Here is a 17,394-nt window from a genome sequence, read left to right as displayed (position 1 = left end):
CTGTGTATCGTAGTAAGCCTAATGTGCTTTCGTATTCCTACTCAACTACATTCATACGCGTGTATTTAGATTTGAGATAAACAGTTGTCCTGCTAGTCCGCATCGTAGAAGACAGTTTACCCGACGTTTATCCATGCAGAGACATAATTTATGTAGGTAACAGGCAAATCTGAAATGGAATAAAATGTACGAGATCAAACAATTTATATAAATTGTAAATAGTAATTTAGATAGTAAATGGAATGTATATATATAATATCTCTGTGAATAAAAATATTTAATATCGAGGATAAAGAAGCGATATCTTCGGAAGTTCTAATTATTCGAAAATAATTACATAAAATTATTTCCTCGGTTCTGCATATTAATGTAAGAGGCAAGATACTAAATTAAAAAACACAGTCATATCCTGACAATAAAAAGGATATTGTGTTATAGGAATTTATTCTTATCGATAGTTCCTAATGGTTACGTTGCTACGTCATCGTTTCTGTAAAAGGCATTAGAAACTCCATCGTCCAACATTCATTTGCATAGCAGAAGTGCCATTACTATTTCGTACGGCCACTCCCGACTTTTGCAGGCCTCCGAGTTTCTGCATTCCTCGCTCTTCCTTGAAATTACTGGTCAAGTTGAATGAGTGTGCGAGAGATATCGTCCGCAAGCGATCATCCGGTAGATTGTAAACGGAGAATCGTCATCGTTATGCAGCAGAAATTCCACTCTGGAATAGCAGAACTGAAATTACTGCGCGATTACAATTTTGTAATTAGTTCCTTTAGCTTTAGCTGCGATACTTCTCCATCGAAGATTTTTCCTTTTTTAATTGAACGACAGGAATTAAAATGTGCTAGATAAAAATTGTTCCAGGCAATTTTCTTCATATCTAGATAATTTATTTATTTCACATCATTTGTATCTTTTAATTTTCAATTTGTCCCTTTCACGATGGAAAAACTATTTTCTTAGTAATTTGAAAAAAAAAAAGAAGACCGCGGTGTTTATATGTTTTATCTATATTTTTCTTGTTCTCCAGCTTTATCTTAAGCATCAAAGATACGGACTACAACAAATCTAACATAGAGTAGCCGTCATGAATGTACATAACGTAACATATTCCTTTGGGAGGAGAATATTTCACGATTCTGGTAGCCTTCGTCGTTCAAACTTGTTCCAAAGGACGAGAGAGGATGTATATTGAATATCGTGCTCGTTTGAAACTTGGCAGGTTCTTTCAGTCTATTTCGATATCTTTTCAAAGTGGTTATGACCCGTTTTTGCTATCTTTCGCGCAGTTTGCTTAAAACCGAGACTTATCTCTGTGTAATTATCAAATTTGCTATTCATTCGATACGTCGAGTCTTTCGTTCGAAGGCTTAATTCATTTGGTTCGAAAAATCTAACGTAATCGTGTCCGATTATTGAGATTTTGCTTAATTAAAAGTTTCACCAGTTCTAATTGCAATGCAGCCTGATGTTGTAAAATTAATTATATTGTAATTTGTTTTATATCGATTGTTAATTATTTAGAGTATATATTTAATGAGAGTACAGACTTGGAATGTATTTAACAAAAATAAATTAAGGAAGGAAAATAACGATTTAATCTTATCTAGTGGATTGACAATTATTAAACTCGCATTTTAATCGTTCAAAATATTAACAATAATTTACAAAGTATCATTAATAAGTAAATATAAATACGAATATATACATATCCATGTAAATATCGTATATAATAAATACAAGTATAAAAATAAATAAATATTTTCAACCTGCAAGGGAAGATTCCCAACTTGTAACTTCGAAAAACTATGAAACTTTGAGAATATGTAGACGATATATAGATATGTATCACGCAATCTTTTTTGACCCTTTTTTGGCCCAAAGAGGGTGATATTGACCCTTGAAAATCCATTTCCGATTTTACCTTTCGACTCGCGAACTACAAAAGATAGAAAACGAAGGTTCTCAGACAAAAGTTACCTCTTTTAATGAGGACCGTCATTTGGCAAAAAAGTTTATCAACGTTCTAGGGAAGCTGTAACGTAAAATTCGAAAATAACTGGATTTTCAGAGATCAATGTCAACCTCTTAGAGTGAATTTGCATAGCAAAAAAGAAAAATAATTGCGTAATACATATCAATATATCGTCTACATATTCCCAAAGTTTCATAACTTGTCGAATCTGCGAGTGGGTGATCTTCCCTTGTTAGTGATGGGTATATCAGAAACCAAAGTAATGAAAACAGAGGTGAATTTGCTTCCAAAGAGCCATCTCTCTCGCTGTTACTTTCCGAACAAAATAACAATTTCCCACCGTCTTGGGATTTTCACGAGCGACCTGGAACGGGAGAAGCTTCCGTTGCATCCCGCGCACGAAATGGGGCATAAGGCGCCGTTCAGGGTCGTCTATCACGAAAGGAAGGATGACTACTGTATAACTAACAATGCTTGTGCTGGGTCGATAACAATGATTGGCCGGACTTCGTTGACCCCTTTAACTTGCACACATTCCCGAGCCTCGCCCAATGTTATAAATCGACGCTCTTCCTCGCTCAAAATACTTGTATTGTACGATTGTATCGGTCTCCGTAATTGACGGGTGACGTAATTGTTGCTGTAATCGTAATTAATCCTGTTATCGCGAAGCGGACATCGTTATATCAATAAAAATTGAGAAATTGATCAATCAGATAAGACAAGAATTTACATAAAGTTAGACGAACAACAGAAATAACATAACGAATGTACAATTTTAAATGAGATATCGAAACCGATCATTTGGCCAGGACTGGTAGAGCATCTTTCACAAACGCGACAAGATTTTTATCTTTCTCGTCGATGACATTGATTTTAGTCTACGTCGACTAGCAAACAAACATTTTTGCTCATTTTTCACTCTCGCTTCACGTAACGGATCTGTAAATTTCAATTTTTCACGTACCTTGTATTCGATACGACGATAGAAATTATGCAAAACGGGAAATTTGCTACTTTGCCAAAGTAGCGCTATTAATTGCCTGTCACAGCAGATATATCCGTGGTTGAAACGAATCGACGAATTATGCGCCATTCGCTTGGCTGCGACACATTGAAGGTATATTACGTATGTATGTACTTTCCTTAAAAATTATTTGTCTGTCGGGCCAGGCACGTTAGGGCAGCTCTCGATTCTAGAAAAGGGCGCGGTGCTTGAAGATTTACCATACAATAAGGCGCGAAGAAGCGTCTCGAGTGGCTGGTGAAGTGCCTTATCTTATTGTTAGAAGGAAAGTGTACGAGGTATAAAAGTGCGATGAAAGCGTACCACCTGCTGGATAGTCGTTGAACCTTACAACCTTGTTGCAAGGAAGATGTTTTAATCCTCTGTAATCTATAGATAATATTACACAGCCATAGACAGAGACGTTTTAAACGATACACAAACCCTTAGACAGAATAAGCTGCAATGCATCAGATCATGTTGCAAATGTTCTTAGATATTCGTCTGTAATTTGCAAATCTTATTTTATTTATTTAGAGACTGGAAAAAGTGGGAAAAATGATTAAAATACATGGAATTTGGAAACGAAGGAACAACGCGTTGTTATTGCGGCATTACATTTTTATATTGTTAATCTTCTTCGATCAAACGTGTCAAATCAAGCAGTACGTGTGTAAATGTTTATAGTTAGATCGATGGTTTTTAAGATGGAAAAATATTAACCGTTTGAGTCCCAGAGGTCTTTAAAAAAATAGGGTTGAAGAATCCCGAACAGAATCCAAAACAAGCGTCATATTTGTTATTTTTACGAAATACGTCTATATTATTATACATGCATACTATTAGTTTATAAATATTTCAAGTTTTGTTCAATAAAAATTATTGAGAAAATAACAATGAAATACAAAGTACCGTCAGTCGTCCGTAGCGTTCAAATGCACTGGGACTTTTCGACACAAAATCTAAACAGTGTGATCGCGTACTTCGTTTTTGTTACATTCATTCGTCATTGTCTATCGACAGTGTAAACGTCGATCTCGAACGTTCTAAGTGATAATTATTGATTTTCTCTTGTTTTTCATTGTTGCAGGCCAAACAACGTGCCTCCGTAAAATGGCTCTTGTCGAAGGCGTACAACAACCGAGTGCCAGAAAACCTTCGTGATCCGTATTATATCGATAATGAGGTACGTAGAGCTGATTTTTTACCAGACACCTGCCACAGTTGACATTATAATCAATACAGAGACGCGCTAATTCTTATTAGCGCCAATTTGAATTACGACAGGACAGAAATTGAATACCGATTGTAAGAATCGAGTTCTTAAAACACAAAAAGAATATTTTAACAACGAAACGGAACAGTTCTACAGCGTCGAAATAAGTTATCGATTAACTGAAAAGCAATAACGAATAATAATAAATAAATGAATCACGTGGAAGATTAGTCGTTAGAAATATCAGATACAATTTTTCGAATTAATCTAAACTTACCATCTTCTGATCGACGTAATAAACGATCCCTTCCGTTTCTGTTATTTTAGAGTTGGTTGATCACAAACTATATAAATATTTTTACCAATCACGTTAAAGATTGATTATTGAAAATTTCAGCTACAACTTCTCTAATTAATCTAAACTTGGAATTTTCTGATCAACGTAATTAATGATCCCTCCTTTATCTTCAAGCAATTATTACGTCACAAACTACGTGTTTTTTTTTGCTAAAAGTTTGTCTTCGGTTCTACTACGGACTTTTTCAACTCACTTAGCTCGAGACTAATTAACTTTACAAGAACTTTCGACAGAAACATTCAATTAAAACAGCAGTGTTCCGAGAGCAGAATCAAAGTATCAGTCGTATTCGCTGATAGAAGACAGGACCTCCGTCTAGCTACTTGATTCTTAAAGTATCGTCGTTTTCGGTTAAATTGTAATTGTTCTAAGTGCCGTGTATCTTTCGACAACTCGGAGAAGACACCCGGTGGGCATGTCGGTTCTCAATGGCGGTAGCTCGGTTTCTTCCGCGATTTTTAACGTGTGCTGAAAACTCTTTTGTGGCACACGTCGTTATTTCGTGACGGAGAAAACCGTTGCTGGCATCGTGAAAGGTATACGCAAAGTTGTTGGGCGCTTTACTCGGCAAACGCTAATAAAGATCCGTGAAAAGTACTCTTCCGCCGAACTTCGATAACGAACGGCGAAATCTCTGGAAAGTTTCTCGGAAATGACACGGATATCTGTTATAACGAGAGATTGCTTATCATAGATATGACGAACGAAGTGGACCCGTGTAATACGCGGCGAACGCGGAAGAAAAACACGAGGCAGCATATTAGCCGTAACAAAGAATTCTTTTGAAAACGTCGAGATATTTTCAATTCCTCGTGGAAGTGCCTCTCTTTTGTGTAAATAGTCTCATCTCTCGTTGGCCCGAAAGATTTTTACATGAAACATGGAATGTCATGAAAAGGTACAAATCACCATGTAAGACGAAATATTTCGTCGTGTCAAACGAACAACGCCCCTATCGATCACTACGATATAAGTTCGTCATGGCACAACGTCGTATGGAAATAATTCTCCATTCGAAATGTAGCCATTTCAAGAAGGAAATATCAAACAATTTTTGTTCGAGAACTTCTCCTCCTACTCTCGCGATACCAAAGATATTCACGGCATTAATTCTTACTGGATTACCCTACATAGAAATAGTAAATATCACGGCGAGTTTGAAGTACAATTTAATCGAACGATCGAGGAAAATTGTATATCGAAACTGGTAATAACGTTAGAGCGCGAAGGATAGGTAATCACTTGGAGTAATTATTCTTTGTATCGTAAGAGTAAACAAACTGATATCGATTGTTACACTGTTACTTCACAACCGCATCTGGCATTCCACGTACAATGCATGCACGAAAGCTTCGGTTGTGTGGTTGATCCAGTTAAGGCAATTGAATTACCGCGCGATCGTCCGCAGCCGACCTCTTTCTCTGCGATCAGTAAATCATGGAAGTACCGTGACGAGCGTTCGCGTTGATTTATACGTTTCTTTTGTGCCTCGTCGACTCGATCGCAGGATGTATTATTTAGCCGAGGACCATCGCCGTTTCATTAAGCGGAATCAATTAATAGCTAGCTATCGATTCTTTGTTTCGAGACGCTCGAAATTCACGACCGAGAGGGAGCTGTTCAAGGTGTTCCAGTGCCGCCAGGTGAGACCCTTGAACTTGGAAAGTGCTATCGAACGGTTCTACTCGAAAGCGCGCTAGAGCCTCCCGTATCCGAGCTAATAAGAAGACAGAAATGTTCGTACGATAGATCATCCGAGTAATAGAGCAATCGTTTCTCCGATATTAAATTTCATTTGTTCAAATAGAGATCAAGGAAATCGTCAGTTCGTTTTTAATATCTGGGAAACCCATATTTTTTGTCCACTGAACTACATGAATTTTTAACGCGAGAACGTTCCATGATATTAAATTTCATTTGTTCAGGCAGAGACTAGGGAAATTGTCAGTTCGTTCGAATATCCGAGGACTTCGTATTTCTTTGGTCGTTAAATTACAGAAACGTTCGGCACAAGGACAAGGCGCATCTTCGTCGTTTTTTGTTCTCGTTTATTGTTCAAAAGCAATAGTTAAAAGCAATAATTATTAATTAAATAATTTAATTAATTTGATCATCAAAATGCACATGAGCCTCATTTTTAGACGTTAACCATCAACAAGACCAAATACTTTCGATTCGTGGTACTCTTTGTTCCAGGATAATGAATTCAGCCACAATAGATGTTTCAGCCTCTAGTCACGATCTCTCCGGTATCGCTTGATTAACCGGCAAGAACTCTTCTCTTTCTTCCTTATAACTCTTCCTTATGAACCATCTGCAAGCTAGTCGCATCCTTTTCACACTTGAACTTTCGTTCGTTCGGATAACCAGTTGCCGAGTCTCGGCTTTCCCTTTAAAGTCAAAGGTGTAATCCGACGATGATTACGAGTCTCTGGAAGAAACAATAGAGACCAGAGTCTGGCTCATCTTCAACGAGTAGTTGTCGCGGCTTTCTTCACCTGTGCGAACGGAGCTTGAGCATCTGATAATCGATCGTTTCGATTGTTCTTCCGTTTTTTCTCCTTCCCTATTGTCTCTCGCCGATTTATCTTTTGTTACAGCTGATTTGCGAGTTCCTTCCGTTGGAAAAAGCGAAGTTCGTAAAATTGTACTAGCAAGTGTAGATTCGGGTTAGCGATTGCGTAAGTTCCAATGATTGGCAAAATAATGTACGTAATACTTTCTACTTATTTCAGATCAGTGACTTCCTCGCTCGCTCCTTTTTCAACAGACTTTTAGCTACGATCGATTTTTCAAGCCACTTTTTTTTTATGGACCAAGAGCAGATTTAATTGGCCGTTATATATATATACAACTAGCGGGGGCTATTTCAGTCATTTCAAGTGCCTACGTAAAGAATTAATGTAGCGTAAATCATAGCGGTAATTATCTTTTAGTTAAATGATGTCGTGTTATCCTCTTTTCAGTAAGACGCGTCGCACGAAAAGATTGAAAAAATAAAATTCTTGAGATATATATATTTAGGTATATTTTAGAAACCATTTATCTTTCATTTACTGTTTGATGTACTTTTTTTAAAAGAAATCTTTAATACGTAATTTAATAGTCGCCAAGGTAATTTACATTAAACATTTGAAATAAATCAGACAGTTGTATAATTTTTTTTGAATAGTAATTCTTTGTATAGTAAATTATTTAACATATCAAATTTTTGGGCTTTTTATGGTTTTTTTTTTAATTAATCTTAATATGGTAAAAAAGTGATTAATTTTATGAAAGACTAACTTATAAAAGATATAAGATATCAAATTATCATATTTCTTTCATTTCATTTCATTCAATTATCATATTTATTTCTTAACGAATGTGAATTATTTATTAGCTCCTAATAAAGAAATAATGATAAAGGACGTAAAACTATTGCAAACGTAATAATTAAATATTCGATACTTAATGCTTCTCCTGTTGAGTATTCAACCAAACACCACGGTGTCATTTCCATATTTCGAAAAGTAACTTAAAGTAAAGAAAACATGTTTGTATGGCACATAAAGCGAGAGGCAGTAACAATCGGAAGGGGATTAACTTTTTCTGTGCTGTACGTATATGGAACTTGGAACAAACCGCAAGAACCTCACGTTCCTATCGTAAAGTTGTCTCAACCGAAGCTCCGCTGACCGACGAAACATCAATTCTGTCCCAATTTCTTTTCTGTACGAGGCAGAATCGTAAAGAGAGAAACGAGTTTTCGCTTCAAGTCCGCTTGGAGTTGACGATTCAAGCAAAGGTATCTGGATATTCGCGATCTAGTTTACGGGCATCTTGAAATCTAGGTGAACCGAGATTATCGTGAAATGATAAGTATTCATGGTAACATCGTTAATTATCCAATTAACCTATCAAGACGAAAAACTACAATTCAAATTTATGCTACGTGTTACAAGTTATCGAGCAGCTTGACGATGTCTGCGTATCAAGGAATAGCCATAAGAACGCGACCTTTATCAGAAATCTCGAATTTTTATGTTCCAATCTCACTCTTTAGCAAATTTTATCTCATACCTTAACAAACAGAATTTTCACGTTTCAAGGGAAATTATTCAAATTTCTTTCTCTTGCATTCTGCATGTTTCCTTTCTTCTTTTACAAGCGTTATCCTGGTTGGTTAGGCGCGTGGCGCGTGTTGTTCCGCGATAGTTCAGCGACAATAGCGACGACCAGTGTATTTCCGTTACTACGATGCATCGTCTCGAGTTCTTCGCATTTCCGCGCACTACGCCGGAAATTACGGAATACTAATATTTGCTCGTCGTGCCTGCCGGATATTCTTATGCGGTTGCGGCCAACCTATGCGACACAGGGTATTGTGTTTCGAGCTGCCGCTACTAGCAGATCTGCTTTGACACGAACCTGATTTCTCTGCAGCCGCTATTTTCTTCCTTTCTCCTCTTTCCTTTTTTTAATTTGAGTTTATGTTGCTTAGAAATTTTTTGTTTCCTTTTCATAATTTAAGAGGTTTCTTTCTTTTTTTAGGAAACGGTTCATAAGAATTGAGTAAATTGCGTCTGAAATTCTTGTTTTAGTTTTTCAACATTGACTACGTTTGAATCGATAATTATTAGATTGCGGAATTTTGTACAAGCGTATATCTTCACAGGGAGATTTGTTTTATGTAGTAAGAATTATGACGGACATTCTGAGGTGTGTTGTTTCCTCTGTGTAAGAAATTTTCATAAAGAGACAAGATTTATTGAAGTTGTTTGTCGTTCACAGACAACTCGCACAATTTTATTAAAATGTTTCATTTCAGAACCAAGAACACCTGAAGCCGCAGATCGTCCACGCACTTTCCAATGCGGAACTATACTGTTTGGCGCTGGCGAACATCTATTCGGATCCAAATTATCACAATCAGAATCATTGCGGTATTCTCCAAGCCCTGGCCAGAAAGGGTGTTTACCTCGCGGAGCCAAACAATACTCAACTCACCGAAACGATTCTCATTCAAAATTCACCACTCAAGATGGTAAGATGAAATAAACTTTTTCGGTTGCACTTTCACGAATTTTTACGACCGCGCTCTAAACACACGATCGTAATGATACGCGAACGAAAATGGTATTAGTATAAAATACTAGAGAAAAAAATGTCGAAACTGTAAGATAATGTCTAAGGGGGGAAATTTTTATTCGACATTAAAACTGCAAGTACGATAAACTGCCAAGCTTTGAATAAATCAAGGAAGAAATATACTTTTAATTATTTAGAAATCTACTGTTATTATTATTACTAAATCCATTACAATCTGGAAAATGAAACATCAAATAGATAGTTACGCGTAGATATTTCCTTTCAAATCTCAGTCGTCAGAAAATAAAGAATATTCAACAAGAAAATCTAATTTGTTCCCCATACCATCTTTGAACATACAAAACTCTAATTACAACGTCGTATGAATAAAATTCCGATTGATCTATCTCTGTTAAAACCGTATCAGTTTGCTGTCCTAACGAACGCACAATAAATCACATATAAGATACATACGTAACCACGCGACACATCTGAATATAGAAGATTTATGAAGGGTAAAATAAATGCCAATTGAGCGCAAGGCAACAGGGAAAATAATTGTAAATCGAGTTCTTCTTATGGCCGGCCGACTGGAGACAAACTATGCTACAACCATTATAAAACAGATAGATATTTATTGTAATTCGAGGTCCCAGAAGGCCACGCAGTGGACTTGTTTTACAATAATCCTTGTAACTTATTCCTCCGTACTATACTCATATCGTCCTCTGATTTATATTGCACACAGTACTCCCTTTGGTCCTGTTACTTCTCGCCTCCTTTTCACTCTCCTTCTCTTGGTATTAACCAACCTTGGTATTCTCTACGTAAATTACAGAGTATAGCAGCTGCTATAAAATCTTTCAAATAAATTTTCTTTCCATTAAATATTCTGTCCACGATAGAATCTGACACTCATATATCTCTTTGCAGTCCGCGCATATGGCTGTGATAGAGGGCCTGATGGTCTTGTACGCGAAGGAAGTAGTGACTGGAGATCGAGTAGTTTCGGCGATCCGGCGGTTCGACCCTCAGGCGGAGGTGGATGTGCCAGCGGACCACGAGAAAGGACTTCTTCTCTGGATCAGCCACGCGTCAAACGCGTTGATTGCCAAGATCCAGGCGGAGGAAGGTGCCGGTGATAAAACGCGACTGCCAGAACTGCCAGCTGCCAAGGACTTCCAATCGTTATGCGATGGTGTCGGCCTTGCCGCCGTTGTGGCCTTCTACTGCCCCGGCGAGCTCAATTGGATGGACATCAGGGTGTCGAAGAGACCGTCGGTCGCGGACGCGCTGCATAACTTGTCGCTGGTCCACGCGTTTTGTAACCGATGCTTACCCTATTCCATTTTTCATATGCTACCCGAAGACGTGACGTATATGAGGGGGTAAGAGTCGCTGATTAATCGAAGGTCGTGAGATTTTTAACTTTCACTTCGCTTTTTATTACTTTTAGCTTTTCGAGCTTTTTATAGTAACTCGACATGCAAACTGGAAAATATAAGTTTCTCAATGGTAACTCGTTCTATCAATTAGCTTAGTATTCTTTCGGAAGAATGTTAGATCTATCGAAAGGAAATCAATTTTCCTGTAGCCAGTAGTATTAATGTGCTTAATCTTCTTTGTAATATACGATAATTATTTACAAGAGGATCTTCGATTTCGATTATTTTCTAATATGTTCTTAGGGTCATTGCTGTAAGCAGCGTTTTGGGGGTCGCCGTCTGTTAAAAAGTTGTTCTAAAAAAGTTTTTTTTTTACAAATTATCCATTTATAAAAGAAAGTAAAATTATTTTGTATTTTGATAGAGTAGTATCGATAAGTAAAAGCTTCTCTCCAAGAACTTTAAGTTAATTAGAAATGAGTTTGGATTAGGCGTGGGTTACCTAAGAAAAAAAGCCTCGGTTATTCACACTCTATTAAATATAAATTGTTCTGATAATAACTTTTTAATAAACGGTCTCACCCAAATAAAACCCTCACGATACTACACAGAATGACTGGCGACAGCATATTAAAAAATTATGCAAATCGAAGGTGACTTTTTTCGTGAACATTTACCTAATTTATATTATGCTTAAATGAAGTTCGATTTCATTGTTCTACATGAACTTTATATCGATCAAATTCTTTCAATTGAACTTTCTCCATAGAAAACCTTAGAAATGTTAATTTTGATTAGCATCGTGAAACATGGTTTACTCCAGCGTTGTTAGGAACGACTAGCACATACAGCAAAGTTTCTCAGGTGTTGTCATTTAAATAATTCGTTTTTCTATACCAGGTGCATGAAGCAAAATTTAGTCGTTTTCTTGGCGGACATGTACAACGTATTGGAAATTCATCCGGCGAAATGTGTACGTTATCCAGGCGAGGAAAGGGCGATGCAGTTCTTAGATGGTACGTAAAGTATTCAAGACGAGAATGGCGATTCCCGATTAAAAAGCATTGGAGAGACTTGTTCGACACTATGAACGCATCCTTTGATCAGGAAGGGCTAATGAATTTTGGTATCGGATTAATGTGATTGGTGAAGGCTGCGTACATTCTGTATTGGACTTACCCGTTCTATAATTTATTTTTAATTATACTTTTTTTCCATGGAATTCCGCTTCTGTTGCGAGCAATCTGTACTTGTATATTTGTACAAAATTTGTTACGCACGTATCATAAGGTTAAGAAAACGTCTTAGCAAAGTTTTGTCCCATAACTATGTTCAATAAGATCGCACGAAGCGTGTAAGCTTCGTGTAATTCATTCTACGCTACCGACGAAAAGTTTGAAAGTTTTATCAGTGAGCAGACTGGAAGAAATAAACCAACTATCTTTGGTGCTAAAGATAGATGATTTATGCTTCTTTCTGTACACGTGGTTAAGTAACGAACGATACAGTGATCTTAATTCATTTCTTCGAGTTAAGATTACTAAGAGTTACTAAATTATTATTAATTTTGAAGAAACAAAATCTAGACTCTCGCGCGTACACACATACACATTTATATGATTATTCTAAAGAGCCAAGAATTATTTTCAATAAGTTATAATAAGTGTATCACATTGATGTTTCGATGTTCTGTTCTATCCTGGAAAACAACGTGCGACAGAATTTTTCTAATATCCCACACGCTATCTGTATACGATTTCGTATCCTGTTGCTATCTGACGAATCGTAAATCAACGAAACGGAATATTGCTCGCAGTTGGAACGGTATCACGCTTTTTATCAGTGTCAGTACACACACTCGTTCCCAGTCTCGAGATCCAGGTCCTTAGCAGCGACTAATAAACGCATCTGTATCTTTTTAGACGGATATATGCAAGACAAAAATTAAGTCGAATTATATATTGTTTCACGATTAATAATAAAATTTACTTTAAAGAAAGGAGAAACAATTGCAAGAGAAAAAAAAAGAAAAAGAAAGAAAGAGCAAATCAACAGCGACGATCCTCCACGTAATTATATCACTTAATGTAAAACTGTAATATTTCCATATATTTCTATGGCGTAACCTTCTTGATGCTTGACAACAACGCTATCCTCGCCTTCTTCTTTCGTCAACTTCCGGTTGCCAATGAACGAATACGGTGCGGTGACGGGTGCAGCCTGCCCGCGCAATAGTCATGGCGTAGCTCATAAAAGAAGTCTGCCACAGTCTATAGCTCCGATACCTGATCTGAGAAGCAACCTCTCCGTATCCGCGCCAGGCTTCACAGGTACCCACACGTTACCAAACAACCAAAAATCATGAAACTAGGTGGTCTTCTCTGAATCGCGTTTCGCCGACTGACGTGTCGGTTCGAACGAAAAAAAAAGAAAATCGAACGCAAAAAAAGAAAAATAGCGAAAAGAGAAAGAGTATGAAAAAGGTTCAGGTCTTCCGAGGGATCATCAACCTGTCGAGTTTGTCGTTTGTTCTTCGATGGTTCCTTCTTATTTTATTTTTATTTTTTTTTCAACTTTGTAATATTTCGTTCTATCTTAATTTAACTTTCTTGGTTTTCTGTTTTTGGTCTTCTTTAGATTTACTACATTTTAAATGCGACGCATTTTCCCTTTCCTTTGAGTAAGGAGTGACAAAGGTACTGTGAATACGTGCGCGAATTTTAGAATAAAAGGTAGATTTGCTATACTGAGCGGATTCAGGTTTTCTCTGTTAAACTGTACCACGTTCTATCGGTAAAGATAAGAACATTCTATCATTAGAATATCATTATTTTGTATTCTTGCTAGAACTTGTTAAATCAAGTAATTGCTAGTCTATGTTTGTATCTCATCGAGGAAACCTGAAACACTCTGTACATAGACAATGAATGAAACAAATGTAATTATCAATGCACAAAGAGATATTATTGTTAAAATTAGTTTGACGATTAAAGTATAAGGACTCATAGTTAATGATAAATTAAACTAATTTCTCTAGAATCAAATTATTATACCATTGAGTTGTTCGAAAAATTTGTAGCATATTCAAAGGGAGGAAATGGGGATTTTCTATTGGATAATATCGCGAATATTTGTCCTTAAACTTTTCATTTTTCTTAGCAATGAATTCTCTTAAATAACTGTTGCTGTAATAGTAATCCCCACAAGTAGGTTCAACGTTGTTTTATCGAACAAAAAAGCTTTCTCTACTGATCATTTCGAAATAAATTTCCCAATAAATTGATCGTTTCCTTTGATCATTATATCTAACGTACTACGAACAATATTTCGTCCAATTCAACATTTCGTTATTTAAGAGAAGTTTCTCATAAAATTCTCTTCTGATCTTACGAAGAACAGCTGAATTTCATAACGATTGCCAGAAACGCTACGAACTTTTCGAACAACGTAATGGATTAAACTCGGCGTCGCTAATTGACGTTCAAGTCGTAAATCACATAAAAGATGGTATTTCAATCTTCGCGCAGGTATTGTACGGTAGAGTTACTTTTCTTAATAACTGGTTTCCTAATGATTTCGGGAACGATGAAACGATATCCACGATGTTTTTACGTGTCTAATCTTTTCTCCAAGATCGCACAGTACGTCTCGATTTTTGTTCCATTGACGGATTTGTCATCGTTGTAGTAACAATATTATCGCGTGTCTGTATTCTACGCATAAGAAGGACGTTAACTGAAACAAGCTGAAAGTAAAATACGTACTTCGACTCAGGAACGATCGAACGAGTTGTTTCAAAATGTGTCCATATTTTTATCACGTGTAAAAGAATACTACTACTAATAATAATTAATTAAAAAAAAAAGAGACAGAGGGAAGAGAAAGAAAAGAAAAAAAAAAGCAAAAACAAGCGAATGAAAAATGCGTTCTGCATTTAAAACGTGGCCAGATGTTTAGATTTAGCTATGTAACAAAGCGCAGATAACTACTAGGCGCACTCTGCTTCTTACTAATCGTATTATTTGCGTACCATTTAATGCCATGATGAAGTAGCGATCTTCTAACTATTAGGACTGCATGAAGAATACGTGTTTGCGCATTTTTGTGATTAAAAAAAAAGAAGTATTAACAAACGTTCATTCTCATCGTTTGGTTGCCGCTTGCGTTGTCGTTAGCTTTCCGTTCCTTTCGTTCTGCATGATGCCTCCTCTTTGTCTTATATCATATTGACTGATACAGGAAGAAATCTCAACGATTCATTAATATATCCACTCCATATTAAGTTGGTATACTTGTTTTGCAACGTACATCGTCTACGTTATTGCGTGTTTTGTATTTCTGTGTCTGCTCGGTGATCCTTGTACCTATTTTTATTTCTGCCCCTTGTTTCGTTCGTTTTGAATGGGTTTGGTCGACTTTCTTTTTGTGTGACACATTACCACGACGATTAGACACAGCTAGAGATTAGTCTGTTAGCTCTAATTAACTGTTTTACCCATCTGACGAGTGTATATTTTTCCAGTGTATGATAACATTAGCTTTTGTTCAATAGACATATTGGTTTCTGAAACTCGTGCGTCCCGAAATTTCTATAGTCTGGCGACAAATTTTCATCGTAATGCGATCACGATTTATTTATTACGATCGATTTTCTTGCAGGACAATGTTGGACAATGTTGCCGGACAGTGTATAGAAATTTCGCACATGAGTTTCATTCGGTGTATCATGATGCAACTTAATGTTTTCACACCGATTAAAGGATCCTTCTGAACTTCTATTGTCCTACACGTCAGGAGTGATTATTGATTTAGATATTGATATCATTTAGGTACATACGTAAGCGATCGCTATAGCATTGAATTATTTTCTAGTTGCAAAAGCACCGTCATCCTCCTCTGTCAAGAAGTCACAATCACTGCAACAAACTGCCGAAAATTATTCTCACGACGACAGGTAGGTTTTCACGCTTCATTTTTATACTTATTTCGAAAGTAATCTTAACGATTCTGAATATTCTACTCTTCGTATGACGATTCTTAAAAAGAATATAGAGCACGTTCGTATACATATTCGGTTAAAATATTCTCGACTTAAACGTACTCAAATGCAAAACAGATCTTTATTCTTCTTGTTTCAGAAAAGGCTAGACTCTGTCGTAAAGAGATTATAGTCTAATGTTATAAAGATTAGCAAAAAATATGGAATGACAAACGACATTTATCGCTTTCGGAATGCATAAGTTTCTTAGTAGTCAACTGTTAATCCATTTCCTTGTAATATTGATTCACACTCCGATTCCGATTGTATTTCTAGATCGTATTTCTAACAATGTTTAATACGAACACTAACACTCTGTAGCTTCGTTTCTTCAGACTTAGAGCTACGTAATCATAAATCAAATATAATTTATCCTGTATCAGCACTCGATACGAAATCAGTGAATAGCTAACACTGATCAAAGTGTTGAAAATTATTCTACTATCTCTGATTTATGATTGTTTCACAGACGAGCAGGGAGCGAAGAAAGTTTCGTAGTCCACCGTGGCAAAGGCATCCCTACGTTAAGCTCCGTAGCAGACGAGAAATCTATAACTAGAGTAGATGCCGCTGGTCGGCCAAGCAATTGGGAAGAACAGAGGAGAAGCTCGTATGCTGGCCGACGATCTAGGCGTAACAGTGTTTCGGATGACTCTCAGCTGACCATTGAGAACTTTGGTGGATCTCAGGTGAGTGATCACTGCCAACGTGATATCAATTATTTAGATTCAAAAGAAGTAAAAGGGAACGATCGAGTGACGACGTTTCTTGTGCAGGACAATTTACACAACTTCGGCAGAAATCCAGACAAGGAGGTCGGCGCGCACATTGGCAAACGGAGCACCACAGAGCCAACACTACCAGCAAGATCTAGCGTTCAGGATGTGTACGGTAGCGGAGTGCAGCATATTTTATCAGATAACGGATACGATAAGGAAGAACCGCCGAGATTAAGAAGGCAGACCTCAAACTCTAGCTTGGACAACGTCGCGCTCAAGCAAATTTTACATTCCAGCGAGAACGTTAATTCGGACGGGGATACGTCCAAGTTAGCCAGCTTCGCGAATTTAAGCAGGCAGAGCTCCGAGAAAGGGATCAACTTGACCTACACGGAACAAGAACGCGACGACAGCAAGTCGAATCTGTCGAATAAGAAACTTGGTCAGACCAATGGTAATAGGAATGGTGAGAAGAAAACGACGTTCGCCACGTTACCGAATACGACCACGTGGCAGCAACAGAGCAACCAGCAATCTCAACAGATGGAACAACATTCTGTTGGTATGTATTTATTATTTAAAGAAGCGTATGGCTTAGATAGTTCCTCCTATATTAATGGA

The 17,394-nt window shown here is 37.0% G+C and overlaps 1 protein-coding gene across 21 annotated transcripts in view; it reads left to right on the top strand.

Annotated features, from left to right (window-relative positions):
• Patronin (calmodulin-regulated spectrin-associated protein patronin) overlaps window positions 1-17,394 on the top strand; it is an 85,851-nt gene that overhangs the window by 54,542 nt on the left and 13,915 nt on the right. For 20 of the 21 annotated variants that reach the window (XM_069118426.1, XM_069118422.1, XM_069118425.1 and 17 more), the window contains exons 2-9: window positions 4,078-4,173; window positions 9,372-9,587; window positions 10,565-11,019; window positions 11,917-12,032; window positions 13,236-13,346; window positions 15,889-15,970; window positions 16,524-16,743; window positions 16,831-17,335. In XM_069118426.1, coding sequence (XP_068974527.1) covers window positions 4,078-4,173; window positions 9,372-9,587; window positions 10,565-11,019; window positions 11,917-12,032; window positions 13,236-13,346; window positions 15,889-15,970; window positions 16,524-16,743; window positions 16,831-17,335 — 1,801 coding nt within the window. The remainder of the gene's footprint in view (window positions 1-4,077; window positions 4,174-9,371; window positions 9,588-10,564; window positions 11,020-11,916; window positions 12,033-13,235; window positions 13,347-15,888; window positions 15,971-16,523; window positions 16,744-16,830; window positions 17,336-17,394) is intronic. The other variant, XM_069118428.1, reaches the window with a different exon arrangement.

Source organism: Bombus flavifrons, chromosome 8 (assembly GCF_040668555.2).
Source record: "Bombus flavifrons isolate JBK064 chromosome 8, iyBomFlav1_principal, whole genome shotgun sequence".
NCBI lineage: Eukaryota > Metazoa > Arthropoda > Insecta > Hymenoptera > Apidae > Bombus > Bombus flavifrons.
This window is presented reverse-complemented; position numbering and strand designations above follow the sequence as displayed.